Here is a 17825-nt window from a genome sequence, read left to right as displayed (position 1 = left end):
AAGTCACTACCAAGGACTCTTGCGCCAGCCAAGTGCGTCCGACTCGCCTTTTCGCATATTGTATCTCTCCGATGTAGACAACGCAGATACCCCTCAACCATGACTGATACTGACTCAAGGAAAGTAATGAGAGACAAAGACACGTCTGACAGGAAAGGAAATGGACGTCAACATACGACTGAACCACGAATAGAGACGATGAGGGCAAGGAAAAGGTTGGCTTCAACTAGAAAGATCTCCCTCCGTCTTTTTTGCAGTTCGATGCCAACAATTACTTCGCCCGCTGAGCCCACACGCGAGCACGCGTTCTTCCTCTACGTGATTGCAAATGCTCGCTAAGATGGAAGAACAGTCCGTAGTAACCAGAACATGGAACAGAGCTGACAACTGGTAAATGCTGATGGCTCCAATCCGCAAGTGCAACGATGAGAGGTATTCGCCAAGACGCCATGTCCAAATGATGGATGCATAATCATTAGAAGAAATGGGTGTGTGGTTTCGAGAGCTCGTGAACTTCCATCTCCTGTTCGAGTGGTTAGCTTGGCTCCGGTAACGATACTCTAGCTGCAGTACATACCATCTTAAAGGAGTTCAGTTCCTCCTTGATCTGTTGCGCAAGCATCGGTGTAAGCCTATTACACGTTGCGATGTCGCCTCTACGATCGTAGTCCTGTGGTGACCATGCATCGTGGAATTGAATGCGTGGGCTAAAACTGATGTTTCGAAGACCTCCGTGAGGTGTGGTAGGAAGACTCCTAGTGCTGCCGTTGGGGATACGCGGTGGTTTGCCGAAGTAGTCATCGTTGCGAGCTTGCCCAACCTCTGTTTTTGGCGTGGCAGGGGAGCTAGATCTTGATGAGCCCACATTGGGGACGGCATCGACGGGTTTCAGAACAGGTGAACCTGAATCTGAGTTTGTACCGGTGCCTGATGTTTCATTAGTAGCTGCATATGAGGAATGCGTAGCACACGTACGTTTCAGGATGCCCTTCTTCATCGAGGAAAGGACCTCCGCACGATCACGATCGGACCCAACGATGCTCTTCCTTGACATAGCCTCGTTGCCCAACGCAGAGGGGTTCACAATCTCGGCGGACCGTCCGGCGTCAATCGAATTGCGCTCCAATCTAGGATAGCCAGTGCCACCTCCGATCTGCTCGTGAGGGTTTGCGTTGACATTGACCTTTTGTCTCTCAGCCTCGACGGTGACAAGAGACACCTGACCCACGCTGGGTCTAGTGATAGGACCATCGGCGGCAGGGACTCCAATGACAGACTTTGGCCTGAAGAGGCCCTTGATAGATTTTGTGCCCTTCTTCATCCCATGACCCATCTTGCGGAGCATGACCGATGCAGACGACGCGGCTGACTGTATTGAGAGGTTGTCAGTAGAGCCTATGCCACCCTGTCCTGAGTAGATGCCAGCGCCAATACCTGCCGCCTCTTGCTTTGCGATAATCGCCGCTTGTTCGGCATCCTCGTCGTTCTGGTACTTGTCTTTCCTCAATCTTGCACGCTCTGCCGAGATGTTATTCTCTGCAGAAGCTTTTCGAAGCTCAGCTGCGCTTCCAAAAGAGAAGGCCCTGCGTAGCCGGGACTTCATTCCCTTGTCCTTGTCGTTCACAGCGTTGAGGTGTTGCATCGCTGTGCTAGGTAGTACAGGTGCCTTCGCAGGGCTTGCAGGCTCTGATGGGGAGACCGGGTGCGACAGAGGAGATGGAGCTTGCCGCCTGTTAGGCTCAGGTGCTTTGGAAGGACCACCTGCTGCTACGGAGGCATAGCTGCGCTGCGTGTTCACCACAGGGCGAGACTGGAATCCTTGTCAGCTTGAGAAAGTCTGTTGAAGTCACTCTACTCACCTGAGACCTCGAGGAATTGTTAGAGGAAGCACTGCCTGCACTGCCTTGCCGTTCGTGACTGTGACTCGAGTCAGGGCGGCTTCCTGCACGATTCGAATTCGAGGGCGTGGTGGTGGTCGCGCTCGATGTCGTGCTTGGACCAGCTCCTGAGCTAACCTGCAATGATGCCATGGCGGAGGTAACGTTGTTGTCTCCTTCCAGTCCGTTGAAACTGCGTCTTCTATATCGCTTAGCGGGGTCTATACCGCCTGAGCGAATAACTTGCGTATCATCTGCACTGTTCGCTCGGTTGTGCCCTGGCCTGAATGGCTGTGGGCCGTCACTCTGCGTGGGTCCCATCTGGGAGTTTCCTCCTGATGTAGAGCGTTGCGTCGGGGTAGAGGCACCGGTCGGAATGCTGTTGGACGAGTCCGTCCGTCCAGCGCCTCGCCTGTATCGTCCTGGTGAGGGCTTGGCAGGCGTATCGCCTATTGAAAGCGAGAGATCGGGTATGGAGGTGGATAGCGTGATGGAGGGCGCAGCGGAGTCGTAAGGTTTCTTGGTGTCGCGGTCATCTCTGGCAGCTGCGGGTGGCCCAGCCGACGAGCGGTTGGACGAGCCAGAGGTGGAGACTGTGGAATCGGATGATGAGGAGGGGTGAGAGGGGTGGCCGAGTCGTGTCTGGTTGGCGTGGTTGGGAGGCTGCTGCAGGGTTTGGGGGGCTGGAGTCGAGGCAGACCTGTTGTCCTGGCGCAGCTGGGGCGTGCTGTTGAAGGCATACGGGGCTATGGGTGCGGCGGTCCCCCTGTATCCAGTGCCTCCCGAGTTTCCATTTTGCTGGTTGCGCGGCATCTGCGAGGCCCGCTGTTGTTGTTGGTTGGGGTGGTTGGGCGTGTTTTTGTAGGCATCGGACGGCGAGTAGGGCATTGTAATGGGTCCTGTCGTCTGGATGACTGATGTGAGTACCTGAGCCATCGGAGGCCTGCGAGGTAGCGCTATCAGGAGCTCGACGGGGGTGGGCGAGGACTCGTCGGCGGCAGGAAGCGGCGACCGAGACGGGCAAAGGAAGATCTGTGGAGGGCGGGCGCATTAGCAGGGGGCTCTGAGAGTGCGAAGGCTGCGGGTGGTGGAGCGATGGGCATGGTGGCCGCGGTCGCGGACGGGAGGCAGGCGACCAGAGCGTGGCCTTTAGGGACGGGGCATTGGGGGGCAGGCAGGCCTGTGTCGGGGCTCCTGGGGCGGCGACGGGCAGCTGGGGGAGGTGTACCTGCTATGAAACAAAACGGACAAAGTATTAAAACAGAGAATAGAATGTAACGTCGTCAAGCGCTGGGAAGGCTGTCGTGAATCGACGGAGATGGCAGCGTGTACCAAGCCTCCCGAGCAGTTGTTCAAGCCTGCATTGGTCGGTCGTGGAGAGTCGGTCTTCTGCTGCTGACAACGACGTGCGATTCAACAAGCAAGCAGAAAAGGAAATAATAGAGGGAGGGTAAGGTTGGCCGTCGCGGTGAAGAGTTGAGGTTGTCAGGCAAAGGGGCCGCACTAGTCTCTGGAGCACGCACGGACGGGCGCGGCTAGGTCTAGGAGATTCAATAACTTCCTCACGCCAGACAACGAGCACGTTGCCCTGCCTCGCCAGGTGCAGCAGCGTCTTTATGCCAGCCTGCCTGTGCGGCCAACCCGTCGCAGGCGTGTGGGCGACGCTGGATGCCGTGAGCCTCTGCTGGACAGCCTCATGGCCTCGCGGCTCGTGGCCCAGGGCAGCTGCCGCTCGTCGTATTCACGCAAATCTTCATAGCCGATGGCCGCTGAGCTTCATCCGCCCCGACGTTGTGAAGACCGCGTCCATCACCTCACCTCACCTCGCCAGCTTCACTTTGACCCTGGTCGCGCCCCCGTCATATAGTGCTCGGGCGCAGCCGATATAAGCAACAATATCGCGGCGGCCCATTTGCACCTCTAACCACATGTTGATCCTGCCACATTCCCACCCTGCCGTTCGGAAGCTTCTCGCTGCATGGCAACGGCACACTGCACCAGGCCCGGCCAACGTCACGGCTGCCTGCAAACCCTCCAGCTCCTGTCGCGGCTGGTGCGTCGACGCGTTGCGCTTAGGCCGAGCAGATACGACGCGATCTGGTAAACACTTACGAATTCGCCTCTGCGAGGGTCCCCGACGGCCAATCCGCAGCGCGCGCCCGGCGTCGCGCGACCCACCGCACCTGCGGCTCAGCCGTTTGCAGCAGTTGGTGAGTAGCGGTGGGCTCGTTAGGTCGCTGGCGGGCTGCGATAACGACGCTCCAAAGCCCGCCTTCGCCATGTTGATGCTTCACCGACACGTCTGTACCCCGCTCCTCTGCACGCCAGTCTCCCGTCCCTCTGCTACGCCGTGCCTGCTCCTACTGTGCCTACCTGATGCCACGGCTCTACCACCACTCCCCACCTCTCCTGCTCCCGGCACTGCATGCATGGCACCATTGCAGAGGGTCCCGGCACCACGTCGGGCCTTCCGCGAGACTCGTGCAGGATCGCATCCCCGTGATGAAATTTGCGGATTGCGATGTTCCTCAAGCCGTGGGGAACGGGACGAGGATGCTCGGCTCAGCGAGATGAGAGCTGTTTGATGTGCATTGTCGAGGCACAACATCATTTCCTCTAATTGCGCGACCGCACTCGAGACACGCCTAGCAGTCCCATCTCTGCTGTTGTGCAGAAATGGCAGTGGTGCGCGGCGTCGCAGCTCATGGCGTTCGAGGGTGGGTTTTCTCCGTTCCACCATGTCTTTTTGTGCCCCGCTTTTCTCGCCAGGGTGACGCGATCATCAGAAAGACGCGATCAGTGCGGCTTCTATTTTGAGCAGCACCACCAATCAACGACTCGTGTGGAGAGATCGAGGAAAACCTCCTGCTTCTTCGGGAATCATCTACCGTCACTACCAGCCCTCATCCACACGTCTTCACGTCCTCTTGTGCATCATTTTTCCTCGCGTTCTTCGGCAGTAAGAGAATCCCGAGACTCGTCCAGACGGAGCATTTGCGCTAGCCTTTAGCACAACGCATGTAGAATTGACTCTCGCGGAGCTAACCAGGGTCCCAAATTGGCGGTACTTCATTGTCGTCGCAAGGAACCATCCCTCTCGATCAAGGCTCTATTACTATTACCATGCTGAGACGCAAATCCAGCTCGCCGATCAAAAACTGCCTGCTGTATCCTGGACACTGCAGGGAAGGCAATTGCAACCGATCGTTGTGCGTGTCAACACATCACCATGTCTGACTTCTCGACCCGACGGCACCAAGGCTTGGTTGGTTGCCCATGCTCTCGACTGATCCACTGCATCTCTGGGGTATTATCATACCCAGTCCATCCGCCAGTATCGAAGTCCAGATCTCAATCGCCACGATGTCAATGTCGACGCTTCTCCGCGTCCGCGGCAGCTGCGCAACACACTTTCATACCTCAATACAACCCAGCGATTGTAGCCGTTATGTTTAGTCTCCACGCGTCCATCGACCTAGAGCACTCCCAACGAGTATTCGGGGAGAAATTCTTACCAACAACCAATCAAGCATTTTGGCTCATCTACCCGTCTGGAACCCCACTTGCGTCCAATCGCTGTCTAGACCGGCCAAGCACGCACGAGGAAGCTTTTGTGGCTGCTCTGATTAACGTCACACAGGGTAAAGCCCTTTACTAGCAATGTAGTCTGCGCATTTGTTAGCAGAACAGCCAATTGGAACGCGCTTGATGTTTGAACGTCTCGCTTGGATGTTTCTTCCGATCGTCGATTGCCGTCCAGCCGCTGTCTGCGGGATCTCCAATGCCCATGCACAGTGCGCCATGGAACTGGATCTGCTGTCCTGTTGTCGGTGTAGTAGCTGTGCAGCTCGGTGCACACGACCTCTTGGGACGATGAACACACACCACTGGCACGCAGGCATGTTCCATCCTTGCTCACAACCCACACGAAGAGTGCTCAGCACGAAAGCTCTGATGTAGTAGCGTTCGCGGCTGTGTGGATTTGCTGGTCAACCGCCAAGGACGGGAAGTAGCGCTGATATTGCTGTATTCTGACCGCTTCAAACAGCTTTGTTAGGTCTGGGGCGCCTCTCGCATAGTCGTTCTGTCGGGGTCTAGGGATGCATTACATCTTGGCCTATCTGTGGCTGGAAGATCCATGCTTGTCCATTGGAAAGATGACTGATTGCTAGGGAACTTGGCACGATGGCGGGAACAGACTTCTGCTCACCATGTGTCTACTCTAGCAAAGACTGTATACTCCACAGCTCTTGGAAAGCGCAGGACTCAAAACTCCGCGCTGATCCCAACCCCGTCAGCGTCGAATCTCACTTTCTTCACTGATCGCCCATCTGACATCATTGCGAAGACACGTCAGCCTCCGTGTCGTTGAGGAGCCAACCCACATGCACCGTTGAGTCGCATCCACTCTTTGGTCACCGCGTTTCAGATTCAAGGTTATCGGATCGACAAGAACGGGTATCATAATTTCCCGAACCCTGATTTACCCAAGATGACGCAAGGATCTTCCGCTGCAGACCCGGCAGGTTTGTTTATGTGCGTCAAGTTGCTTGTCTTAATTGCCTTGACAGCAACGCGACCAGGTCGCTGGGTTGGAAAGATGTATCTGAAACGTGACGATCGATGGCTGCACGTATGTCATCCCGCGTTCTGCCACCGGGAGGATGGAGATATCAACAGCCTGCTTGGCATTATAACGAGCGCGTGAGGAACGTCCAACTACTTACCGTGACTCGTGTTCAGTACCCGAAGCAACAAGGTAGAGTCGATGGTGGAGATTGCAAAAAGAACGACCACAACAAAACATGCAATTCCGGACAGAGCATCAGCATGTTTGAGGAGCGTTTCTACTGGAGGAAAAAGCAAAAAATAAGCGAAGCCCATGGGGATCGAACCCACAACCTGTTATCTGTTAGAGTTTGGTGGGTGTCTCGAGGCGCGGTGAACCATACCTTTGGTGTTTGATGTTTTCAGCCGAAAACCAACGCGCTACCATTGCGCCAAGGCTCCTCTTTAGGAAGTATAGAAGACTGCCGCGAAATCTGCCCTATATAACTACAGTCAGAACTGTGTGTTTTCGCCATGCGAGCTTCCAGCCAGACTAGAGAGCAAAAATGCGGAATCCAAGTGACGAGTTCCTGCATTCTACCCCGCTGTTAGCCAGGCGCTTAGAGCATCCGGCGTTGGCGGCACACCCCACTGGCACGTGACCCCGCGCAGGTCTGCAAAAAGACATGCCCCTCCCCCAGCACCACCACCACAACGACGCCCAGGATGGCAAAAGGAATGCATCGGCCGGGAATCGAACCCGGGGCTAGCCGAAACTGTGCTGTGAGGCATGGCAACGGCTAATTTTACCACTAAACCACCGATGCGGATTGGAGGTGTTGTTGATGGAGGAATGAGCGGACAGTGACAATATATTGCCGGTAAAACCACGCGAAGAAGGAGCATTGGGGGATAAGATGTGAGAATTGGAGCAATTTGAGTTGGGTTGTTCAGGGGTAGTAAAGGATTTGACTGGGCTGTGGGTCTGGAACGCCATGGACTTGTACCACTGAGCTACCCCTCTATCGATAGTAGCGTTGCAAATTCTTAGACGTCTTGACCTGACTTCAAGGCTCGGAAGCAGACACGATTGTTTGATTGCGTTGCCGCGGCTAGGGTCGGTGACAGATCTTGAGCCATCGCAAAATCTACACTCGAGCAACTATGACGGGATACAACGGCAGCGTGGAGCCTTCCTCTAACTCAGGTGCCTCACAGAGACATAGACCATGTTTACCATCCTCCGAAAAGTACTGGATGATCAATTTGGCAGGGTGACAGCATCAATCATCATATTTTGGCCTTATAGCCGCCCTCAAGTTTCAGTGCTATCCCTATAGTGCTCTTCTGATGCCACTCAATACCTTCGATCATTGAGAGAGACCCATGCACTTGCACGAGGACTCCACGTAGGAATTTCAAACCCTTCGCCCTTGCATTGGCCCCCGCGATCATTGGAAACCGTTTTTAGCTCCACATCACCCACGCAACCTCACTCATCCTTCGAGAAGAAGCCAACATCTCCGCTTCTCTGCCCCATCTCCACGAGCCTCTCCCTCATCTTCTTGGCCCTTTCTGCCATGTCAGGTTCAAATCCCTCGAAATCGTATTCCTTGGCCCTGAACGTAGGTGTAAGAAGTCAGTGTATGTCTCACGCGCAGTTCGTATGGGATACTTACCAATCACCGACACCGTGCTGCAACACATTCCTCGCTCGCTCGCTCCCCGCATGTGTCGTTCCTATACTTCCATGCAACGTCATCCTTTCTTTCGAACTGTCGTACACGCCGCGATGTAGGATGTTGTTATTGTAGAAGGCCACCTCGCCTGCCTTGAGTTGCACAATGATCTGGTCGGGCATGTGTACTTCGTACGGGTCCGCATTTCGTTCCGTCTCAGTGCGTGCGCGTTTATGCGATCCAGGCACAAGTACAAGGCTGCTGTCGTCGTACAGTGCAAGGTTCCACTGTGCGTGATGCCCTGGCTTCTTCAATCGCTCGAGCTCTTCTTCAGGCGTTGCGGTAGCTGCGACATCATCTCTATGCCAGCGCAGACTGAAGTCCTCGTCTGGTCGAACCAGCATGTTGTATAATTCCATGGTCAAATCGTCCTCGCCACACCCAATTAGTGCTGCGACGTACTTCAGAAGCTCGCTGTCAAAGTACGATCTTGCGAATGTGAGATGATCGGGATTTGACGGGTGGAGCAGATGCTGCACGCCCCAGATGCCTTTCGAGGGATCTTGTGGCCATGGTGGGAACTGCTTCGGCAATGTACGTATATATGGCCATTTCCCAGATCGTGCCGCTTCTGTCATGCGGGAGGCAGCAGCGCGCAGGGCGTCGAGATCAAAAGATGGGAAGAGCGAAGCCGATAAGACCACGAAGCCATCGCGATCGAGAGCTTCGCGAGCTGCTTTGTACGGGTCGGCGCTCGATGAGGTGATGTTGTTTGAGTCCGAAGGCCCATTTGATGCTGGCTTAGCGGCTGGTTGCGCTATCGGTAGCTGCACCCTGGCCCTTGCACTTCCTTTCGGGCCTCCCTTGTCGGGCTGATGTTCGAACTTCCGCATCTTCTCTGTACCTGGGAGGAAGTGTGATAGAAAGAAAGCGCTGAGAGCTACAGACTTTTGTACGTTCCAACGCGCAGTTCGATGTCGATGTGCTACCCCGCTAGTGCTGTTAGCCCCGCAATGAGGCCCATTTGGGCATGCCGTAGTACAGACGCAAGCCGTATTGTACATCCAGCTCCGAAATCCCTACTATAAGGCTCTCGGATTAGGAGATGATGAGGTCACGAGGTTATACCAGCGAAAAACAGGGAAGAAAGACATGCCCAGACATGGTAGACGCGTTCAAGCGTGGGCGAGTCTCTTCACTTATGAACAGCAATGAATATTGGAGCTGCGGTCTGGATAGTTATTTCCAGTCTGAAGAGTAACGCTTGATTGAAATTCCGAAAAGAGCGACTGTCGCAATAGAAGTAGGAGAGGTTCGTCGACACGTAAGCACACAATCCAACACTGTTTCCCCTCTTAACATGCATCTCAGTCCAAGACCTCGATGTCATCCTAACCAAACTTATTCCGCAATCTCAAAAGCCTTCACCGACTCATCCAGGTACCCGTATCCTGCATTCGCTTTGACAGCTTCGACGAGAATGGTGGTGACATCAGAAGGAACGTCGCCTCCAATCCTAAAGTGACGGTGCTTGCGTTCGACCGCATCCCAAATCCCAGCCACATTGGGCTTGACAGCATCAACAGACCTCTTGGCAAATCTTCCCTTCAGACGTTCGTCCCCACTGTGCCAGAGTGAGCCTCCAGTCTCCTTTGCACCACATCCTTCTTGACCACCACCGGTAGCCCAGCAGAAGTCTTCGAAACCTCCGCCGCCGCCACAGTAGCCTTCCGTAGTCACGGCGCATGGGTCGCCGTCTTCGCCGTTGAATACGGCGAATGAGTCTGGATCGCGGCCATCGACCTGGGTGTTGTTGAGGCCGCGACCTAGAATCGAGCTTGTAGTCTTCCAGAAGTTCGCACAGCAGGTTTCAGCAGGGATGTTGCTGCACATAACTAAGGGTTGATGTATAGAATAAGTAAATGGCCCACACTTGGCCAGCACGGGGGACATTGCTTACAGTAGGCGCCGTCAAGGTCGAGGTTGCACTCTGTGTTAGGAACGCTGTCTTCCCAGATGGCGAACTGGATAATGTCGACAGCATGAGCCATAAGAGGCAGAACCGCAAGGATGAGACTCTGAGTGTACATGGTGAGTTTGGTGGTAGTTCGAGCCGTTTGTGTGTTTGAGTGGTGGTTGATGAGGTGAAGCGAGGGCTAGAAAGCTGATGTTGATATCTGAAGGCCTCATCGTAACTTTATATACACGACTTCAGATATTGACCCACATGCTTTACCCATTACATCTATTCTCAAACGAAGAGATGGTGCTAGTAAGGCAGACTTCCACGCAGTGGTCCATCCTCTACGCGACTATCGCGAAGGATCACAAGTTTACGCCCGTGGCGGAGGTCCAGAGGTTTAATCCACTCCCAACGTCCCTCTTTGACTTGACGCTGCTCGGTTGCGTACGCGATATTTACTTGCTACGCAGGTCTTAGGCAGGTAGCCAAGAAATAATCTGCCGGTCGAAGCACGCATCAAGAAGCTAGTCTTTCACCCACGGGAACGGCTCAGTGACTGCACTGCGGCCTTGCATGTGGTCGGTGTTGAATCTGTTGTCGCGTTTTTGAGGCGGAGTCCACGGTTGCGTCGCGAAGGATCTGGCGCTAACGCAGCGAGGACTGGAAAATCCTAAGCACGGGGTAATGACCCCTATAGGACGCATGTCCGCTTGGTTCAATCAGATTTAGCCGGTATAGCATAGACAAGTTGACGCCCTTCGTGTGCGCGGTCGCGGACCCGAGTTAGACGGCCGATTTGTCAGGCCAGGTTGTATGAATGAACATGTTCGACGGGTGTATGATCTCCGTAGTCTGCACTTTCAACAACTTGTTACCAGTTGGTGTAACCGGGAGATTTGCACGGGTATGGCCGGGCCAGATCCTCGACAGGCCAACAAAGCAGTTGCAATATCGGTCTAGGCCATGGTCTCCGACGTATGCTGTCCTTGACAACGCTGTTCTTGTACCAATCGTCTTGAACTCTGCAAAGGTGAACAGAGTAGCCTCCACGATGTAGTAGAATACCTGGGAGAGGCCTTGTCTACTGGTGGCTGCTGAGCTCTCAAAGTACACTAGGAACTACGTTTCCGTTACAAGTTTGCCAGCCTGCATCTAGGATTAGTGTGACATGCCTACATAGGGTTTTAGACATAGAAATTGCGATGAGATGAGACACAGACGTCCCTTCTTTGGTAGCATCCCTTCGACTTCGTGTGCATGCAAGCAGTGTTTTATCGCAGCCCTTAAAGGACGGATTCTCTTCGCTCATCTTCCACAGACCGCCCTTGGTAAGATCCGGGATCTTTCTGATCGATGAGTTAAGCGTATCGCATTCGTTTATGTATCCACGTTGCGAATGATTGACGAGATGCCTCGGCAGGGTTGACGGTGTAGGTATTGCCGAGAGCCCATTCCGGATCCTCACTATTGGACGAGCACGCTGAGGAGCTCGCAATAGCGGGTTGATGTGACTTCGTTGCTTTCGACGCGGCATTTGATCTTGTCAGACACACGAACAGAGGCCTCGACGAGAGTGATAAACCCTCATGACCTAGAAGCCAGGATGGCTTCAGGCCGTGCGGCATTTATAGGTGATCAGCGTGATGTCTAGAGGTTGACGGTATCCCAGGACATAATACAGGCGCTTGCAACTCTAATACGAATTGATGTATGTGATGATACACAACAATTGCGAAAGCTCATTGATTGAAGCAGGACCCATTCTTGAAAGCAAACGGCAAGAGTTGGAGGGCCCCGTGGTGACTAAGCCCGCGGTGACTAAGCCCCGCGCCAACCAATCCTAGAAAGGAAGCCCCACCATGGCTGCCTCCAGCTCCCAAGGTCTCTCTCCATTTTGACTATTCTCTACCTTCTTTATTCATCAGCTCCTGATTTTCAAAAAGATCGCAAGATTGGAGTCCTTAGAGAATAATACGACGAAATGGGGGATGTGAAGATGGCGTATTCTACCTACGTAAAGACAGTCGGAGACATCGCCAAGTCTAACGCGGCAGCAGAACGCCAACGAGAACTTGAAAGTCAGCTCTGCTTGAGCCACACTTTGTCAAGTGGGAGTTTTCAATTTTGAGTGTCGTAAGCGCTCTTCCGAGACCCATGCTCGTTAGTGCAGCCTTCTTTTTTATCAGTGCCCGTGTATTTGTAAGCACTGTGGACGCCTTACAGGAGTATTCCCACGAGTTTCTACTCGATCCTATAACTGCGGGAAACCTATATAAGTGCCTTCAAAAGCTATTAGTAGAAAAACGATGGCACGAAGAACGGATCCAAGGGATGATGAGTGGAAAAATGTCCAAGATGCGAAGAAGAGGAAGCAGATACAGGACCGATTGGCACAACGTGCACGCCGTATGTGTGGACCATCGCGCATGCATCATTTTATACTCATATAATGTAGGGCAGCGACTACGTCAAGCTCAAAACGAAACCAGCATATCGACATCGCGATTGCCTCAAACCCAACGCCCGGAATCCTCCACGAATGATACATCATCTGAGATCGCAATTAGATCCAGTCCAGACGATATCGCGCATCTCAATACGTCGAGATCACCCTGCCCACATTTCCAGAACGTAGAAGTACATTCTAGCGCACTAGAGATTGATTTAACGTGCAACCCCTACCCCCAAACTTGCTCAATACCTTCCCCACTAGCCCAGACCATGATCCCCTTGACCGTCTTTGCTGCACTCTATGCAAACGGCGACATCCAAGGCATTTCCTGCGCTACTACCTACTCCTCACGGACTCCCATGCCGAAGCCGCATATTCCATTACCTCTGCATCCAACAGAGCTGCAAATGATGATTGTACATCCGCGGTGGATTGACCGGCTCCCATTTCCGCGAATGAGGGATAGTTTGATAAAGCTGATAGGTGTGGTGGACGAGGAAGAGCTGTGCAAGGACTTGTTTACTATGCCGAGTTGGGCCATTGAGCCGGGATACGCATCCTGGGATCCTAGGGCCTGGAAGATGGAAAGGGAATGGGAAATGAAATGGGGGTGGTTAATGATATGAGGGTATCGGTTGATGATGAGAAAATGCTTTGTTACACAGCCAATGAACCTAAGAGATCAAGAGAATCTCGCACTTATTTTACAGAGGCAGTCTTCCTTCCACCGCAGTAGGTACCTGGAGATATCTACGCGGTTTCCACCGTTTGAGCTTGCGGTGTCACTCAGCCGTCAACCTTCCTTCCTTCCCCTCCTTCGAATCGATGCTTCCCAATTTCCAACACGTCGATCTTATCACCCACCGCGACGGCTCCTGTATCCAATGGCGTGACTTGCATACCCAGACACGCATTCTTAGACCCCTCATCGATAATCCTGTAACTCCTCAACGTAGTCAGAGGCTCGTTCTTATCGGCTACAGCAGTTTTTGGGTCGACGTTAGGCAACTTGCACCTGGTCGTCCGACAGGAGATGTGCAGGTTCATGGAGGATGCGGAATCAGATGAAGTAATTTGCGCCTGCTTCCAGTCGTCTTCAGCAAAGGCAGGAGGTCCAGTGATGTAAATGTTTGCGCGGAATCGCAGCGCGTCGAGGAGGGTAAGATGCCGTTGCCAGAGTTCTGGAAGTTCGGAAGAGGGATTGGGGAGCTTGGATGCTACGTCGTGGACCGAGGCGAGATTCAAAATATGGATCGGGTACTGTAGTACTATTAATCATAATGCCGTAGAACGTCAGGACAGAATCTTCAAGATTCAGGCGCCTGGAACGGCAACAGCTGAGATCAAAGAATCGTAAGACATGACTGAAAAAATCCATACGTACCGAATCGTGCATTCCAATGACCGTCTCAAATCCAACATCCTCCTTTTTGGGCGCGCATTTGTGTACTTCCCGATACGCATTCGTGTCAATTCTGAAGAGCGCAATTGGATTTGCTGCACCAAGGGTATATCTCAACTTCTCGAAGACTTCGCGATCAATCTCCGAGCTAACATTGAGTGCAGTAGGGCTGTCTTTCCAGATACGCAAAACTTCGCTCCGATATCCCTTGCTCTTGATCCTCTCCGGAGAAGGGTTGAAAGGTACTCTGAACTCCAGCATCGGCTCCGATTTTCGACTCAATCTTGCCAACATGATTTTTCCATAGTTGATCAGACCCTCAATCGTGAAGTCGGTGTCGGGAGAAAAGGGAAAACGAATGACCAGGCATCCCTCGCTTTTGACCCATTCTCCGTCTTCTTTATAGCCTCTTGCGGAAGGATCCGGAACCCAAATCTCAGTGTCGACTTTAGCAAGGCGAGGGAATTTCCTTTGGGTCATAAAGTGCCATTCACTGGTCACCTTGCCGTCTAGCGTGGGCAAGCTCGTGACTTGCTGGGCGAGAGTGAATTGGCGATCATATCTCAGTCCTGTGCGATCGATCTCGCTCTTGCTCAACTCGACGGGTGCACCTGACTTCAGGGGGTAGACGAAGAGTGCCTTGACCGTCCATGGCTTCTCTGGAGTGGGGTCACCGCCCTTGGCATATCTCTTAGAATACTGATCCTCCAGATTACTGCGTCCTTGAAGCCCAAGTTTCCTGCAACCGGCTGGCGGAGGTAGTGGCTTTGGTGTTTTGAAGGCAGCGAGAACAAGCAAAAAGACCAGAGGGGCGATACAAGAAGCCGTCGTGAGGAGGATTGCCTGGAGTGTTATGTTGATACCAGCTTCTTTGAGAATACCATTGGCAGCAAGTACGAAGTTTTCGACATTTTCCGCCATGCTGGTGTAGACGTTCACACGCTGCTAGGGAGAGGAGTGTGGCGTGTGGTCAAAGGAGAGATCTAGAAGCTCGAAGATGCGACTCTTATCGTGAAAACATGCCAAGGTATAAGCCCAAGCAATATCGTCGGCGCTAGAACACAGAAGGCAGGTGTGCTTGAACGAGTGAAAGACCAGATCATCCAGAACGCGTCTCTCTTGGGGCAGTATGTTTGTCGCGAGAAGGAAGCAAGGCATGTGGAAGTGAGGAGAGGGTGCGAGTCATGATAAACCGCGGCCCGCATTTGCTCTCGACAAAGTCTCCCGAACACCCACCATACGCACCTTCTACCTACACGAAGGCTTCCTCGACCCCATCGCGCACAGGGCAAGCAGAATAACGCGAAACGTCATGCACGTCAACGCGAGATCACGAGACTACCGCACCACCATCGCAATCCGCTGAGGCTCGACCGCAAGCCACGACACACCATGGCCAGTGAAGAAGCACCCCAGCTGTCACCCTCGTCGCGTAGGCAATTGCTCCTCTCGCGCAGATGGCATAGATAACTGACACTATCACAGACAGGCTGCCCACCGTCTCGGCATCCCAAGCCCTCCAAAGCCTCCATGCGCGCGGAGCCCGCACTGTATCGACGGGCCTGGCACAGCTCGACCAGGTCCTCTCACCGCCGAGCCTACCGGGCCACCATGTCTCGGGCGGATACATACGCGGCAAGGTGACGGAGATCTTCGGCCCGTCCGGAGTCGGCAAGACAGCATTTGGGTAATTGTGCCTGCGTCACAGCTTCACGAGAGACGGCGGCTGAAGGGTTCAAGGATACAGGCTGCAGTCTCTGCCCTGCGCGAGGGTCAGCGAGTGATATGGGTCGGTATGTATATGTCGTCAACTGCGGACCAGGGCTAATTGATTGCTTGCAGACGCTGCCTGTGCGCCTTTGGTCAAGCATCGCGTCGACGACATGCTCACCTCGCAACCCGACGCGCCCCATGTCTCTCGAGATGAACTGCGTGCTCATTTCCACTACTTGGCCATGCCGACGCTTGCCCATTTCCTAGCGCTGTTCATGCACGCGCCCGCTGCCTTTCCTCCGCACGGCACCAGCCTGGTCGTCGTAGACTCTCTTGCAACCCTCGTCGATAACGCATACCCCCGCAATGTCGACGACCGCCTACCCAAAAACAAGACAGATCAGGCACGCTGGGCTGCAGGACGTCGATATACCGTCATCAACGAGCTGATCGCCACACTTACGCGCTTCGCTGCACTGCACGACATCGCCCTACTAGTGACGAGCCAGACCATTACACGCATCCGTGGCGCTTCACGCGCATTGTTGGTACCGGCAATATCAGGGATTGAATGGGAGAATGGCGTTTCTACTCGTCTGGTTCTCTTCAGAGACTGGCCCCGACACGGCAAGGCCAAGAGCAAGGTACAAGCCGACAGCTTGCAGAAAGCCCGATTTGCTGGCTTAGTCAAGGCGAATGGTGTAGCTCTCGCGGAAGAAGGCAGTGTGGGCAACGTGGTATCCTTCACCATTGACCATGTGCGTCGATATACACCTGCAGAGCGTTCATCTACCACGATGCGCTCCAACATCCTGTGCGATGAGCTCCCGCTGACGCTATACAGCACGGGCTTTGCGACATGAACGTAGCAGCCGACGATATTGCAACCCCTCTGTTCGTCCCAACAGAAGCCAGACCGCCTAAAAGATCCTTCGCCGAGATCGACGAGGACGTGGCTCGAGAACCCAATTCCGATGAGCTCTATGGCTGGATAGAAGACGATGAAGTCGCCACTGAGGGGTTGTTGATGGATGAAGCAGCCGTCAACGAGAACGACGCTGCGGGACCTCGCCTAGATGTTGTCGCAGAGGGCCATAAGAAGAAGGTAACACGGACATCTACGCTTTGATTGTAGGGGCACCAGTCCACCCTACACCTCTGCCACAGTCAAGACCCGCCAAGTTATTGCTCTGTCGCGACGCGCGCTGCTCGTCAGACGTGTTCTGCTTACATCTGGGGTAAGCTCGTATGTATCTCCCTTCTCTTCATATGCAAGGTCTAAAAACTGGCAAATCTACCAGTTAGAACGTAGATCTCGCATTTCCACCGATGATACAGGCCTACGGCCCGCGGGAATGGATCTCGCTATTCAGCCGTGTGGGGTCGTACAGTGCACCCCGGAATGAACACCCACACCTTGTCTCCGCACCAACCCGCATGCTCGCCTGCATTCGAAGCGCTCTGACATCAGCACCGAGATGCGTCTCCGCGCGCTACGGTCAAACACTCTCGTTTCCGCGTAATCCAGCTCGGGCATGTACGTATTCTTCCGGCGGTAGATTTGCTTCGCATCCGTCCTCCACTTATACAAATCCGGACACAGAGCCTATGGGTGTCGTCCCCAGGCTAGCGGTATCCACGAAAAGCAACAAAAAGCAAATGCACAACACAAGCCTCATCAGCCTTTACACGTGCATGCATCACCCCGGAACTCCGGTGCTCACAGGGATCGGGGAAGCGCCCGCAAACCCAAAGCCCTGGGTTTCTCACCAGCAAAAGTCGTGCTTCTTTTGGATGATGATGGCTTGAGGCTTCGCGAGTCCGGGGTCAGCGGGGTTGGTGTGTCGCCTGGGCGTGGGGGCTGCCACCTACCTGCTTGTTTCACGTTCTGATTGCTCGTGGCAGACCACCTGACCATGTGATAGGCATTTTCGCGACAGTGTTATAGCAAGCCACTGATACAATCGCATTTGATTACCCCACGGGGAGCATAGCGAACTACACAATCCTGCCGGAGAAGCACCTGCTTCCAATGTGGACTCCGCAGCAAGCGATAGTTCATGTTACTGTCCTGTCGCCAAGGGCGCATACGTGAACGAAATCTAGATTTACTTGCTCACCGCCAGTCAGCCACACAAACTGCACAAGAGATGGTGATCTCCTCTTTCCACAACAATCAGCATCTGTCATG

At 53.8% G+C, this 17825-nt stretch overlaps 6 protein-coding genes and 2 non-coding genes across 8 annotated transcripts; 2 read left to right on the top strand and 6 right to left on the bottom strand.

The window, feature by feature from the left end:
* Positions 1-475: 475 nt before the first annotated feature.
* On the bottom strand, positions 476-2765 carry J4E90_000814 (uncharacterized protein; the record flags this gene model as incomplete). The annotated part of the gene is made up of 4 exons (XM_051430407.1): positions 476-523; positions 578-927; positions 976-1810; positions 2016-2765. 4 exons carry the CDS (start codon positions 2763-2765, stop codon positions 476-478), a joined length of 1983 nt encoding a protein of 660 aa, XP_051295894.1.
* Positions 2766-6751: 3986 nt separating this feature from the next.
* On the bottom strand, positions 6752-6887 carry J4E90_000813. Its single transcript has one exon. It is a non-coding gene; the product is annotated as a tRNA-Arg (tRNA).
* A 277-nt stretch (positions 6888-7164) lies between these two features.
* Positions 7165-7252, bottom strand: J4E90_000812. Its single transcript has one exon. It is a non-coding gene; the product is annotated as a tRNA-Gly (tRNA).
* A 665-nt stretch (positions 7253-7917) lies between these two features.
* Positions 7918-8997, bottom strand: J4E90_000811 (uncharacterized protein; the record flags this gene model as incomplete). Its single annotated transcript, XM_051430406.1, has 2 exons — positions 7918-8044; positions 8105-8997. 2 exons carry the CDS (start codon positions 8995-8997, stop codon positions 7918-7920), a joined length of 1020 nt encoding a protein of 339 aa, XP_051295893.1.
* A 508-nt stretch (positions 8998-9505) lies between these two features.
* On the bottom strand, positions 9506-10194 carry J4E90_000810 (uncharacterized protein; the record flags this gene model as incomplete). Its single annotated transcript, XM_051430405.1, has 2 exons — positions 9506-9930; positions 10065-10194. The coding sequence occupies 2 exons, from the start codon at positions 10192-10194 to the stop codon at positions 9506-9508; spliced, it is 555 nt and encodes a 184-aa protein (XP_051295892.1).
* Positions 10195-13305: 3111 nt separating this feature from the next.
* On the bottom strand, positions 13306-14842 carry J4E90_000809 (uncharacterized protein; the record flags this gene model as incomplete). Its single annotated transcript, XM_051430404.1, has 2 exons — positions 13306-13779; positions 13904-14842. 2 exons carry the CDS (start codon positions 14840-14842, stop codon positions 13306-13308), a joined length of 1413 nt encoding a protein of 470 aa, XP_051295891.1.
* A 471-nt stretch (positions 14843-15313) lies between these two features.
* J4E90_000808 (uncharacterized protein) lies at positions 15314-15612 on the top strand (the record flags this gene model as incomplete). The annotated part of the gene is made up of 2 exons (XM_051430403.1): positions 15314-15353; positions 15407-15612. The coding sequence occupies 2 exons, from the start codon at positions 15314-15316 to the stop codon at positions 15610-15612; spliced, it is 246 nt and encodes an 81-aa protein (XP_051295890.1).
* A 94-nt stretch (positions 15613-15706) lies between these two features.
* Positions 15707-16763, top strand: J4E90_000807 (uncharacterized protein; the record flags this gene model as incomplete). Its single annotated transcript, XM_051430402.1, has 3 exons — positions 15707-15710; positions 15764-16392; positions 16479-16763. The coding sequence occupies 3 exons, from the start codon at positions 15707-15709 to the stop codon at positions 16761-16763; spliced, it is 918 nt and encodes a 305-aa protein (XP_051295889.1).
* Between the last annotated feature and the right edge of the window lie 1062 nt (positions 16764-17825).

The sequence above is a fragment of the Alternaria incomplexa genome, assembly GCF_024043165.1.
Source record: "Alternaria incomplexa strain BMP 0042 chromosome Unknown scaffold_1, whole genome shotgun sequence".
NCBI lineage: Eukaryota > Fungi > Ascomycota > Dothideomycetes > Pleosporales > Pleosporaceae > Alternaria > Alternaria incomplexa.
Note: the sequence above shows the minus strand (reverse complement) of the source record. Positions and strands in the feature narration are given on the sequence as shown.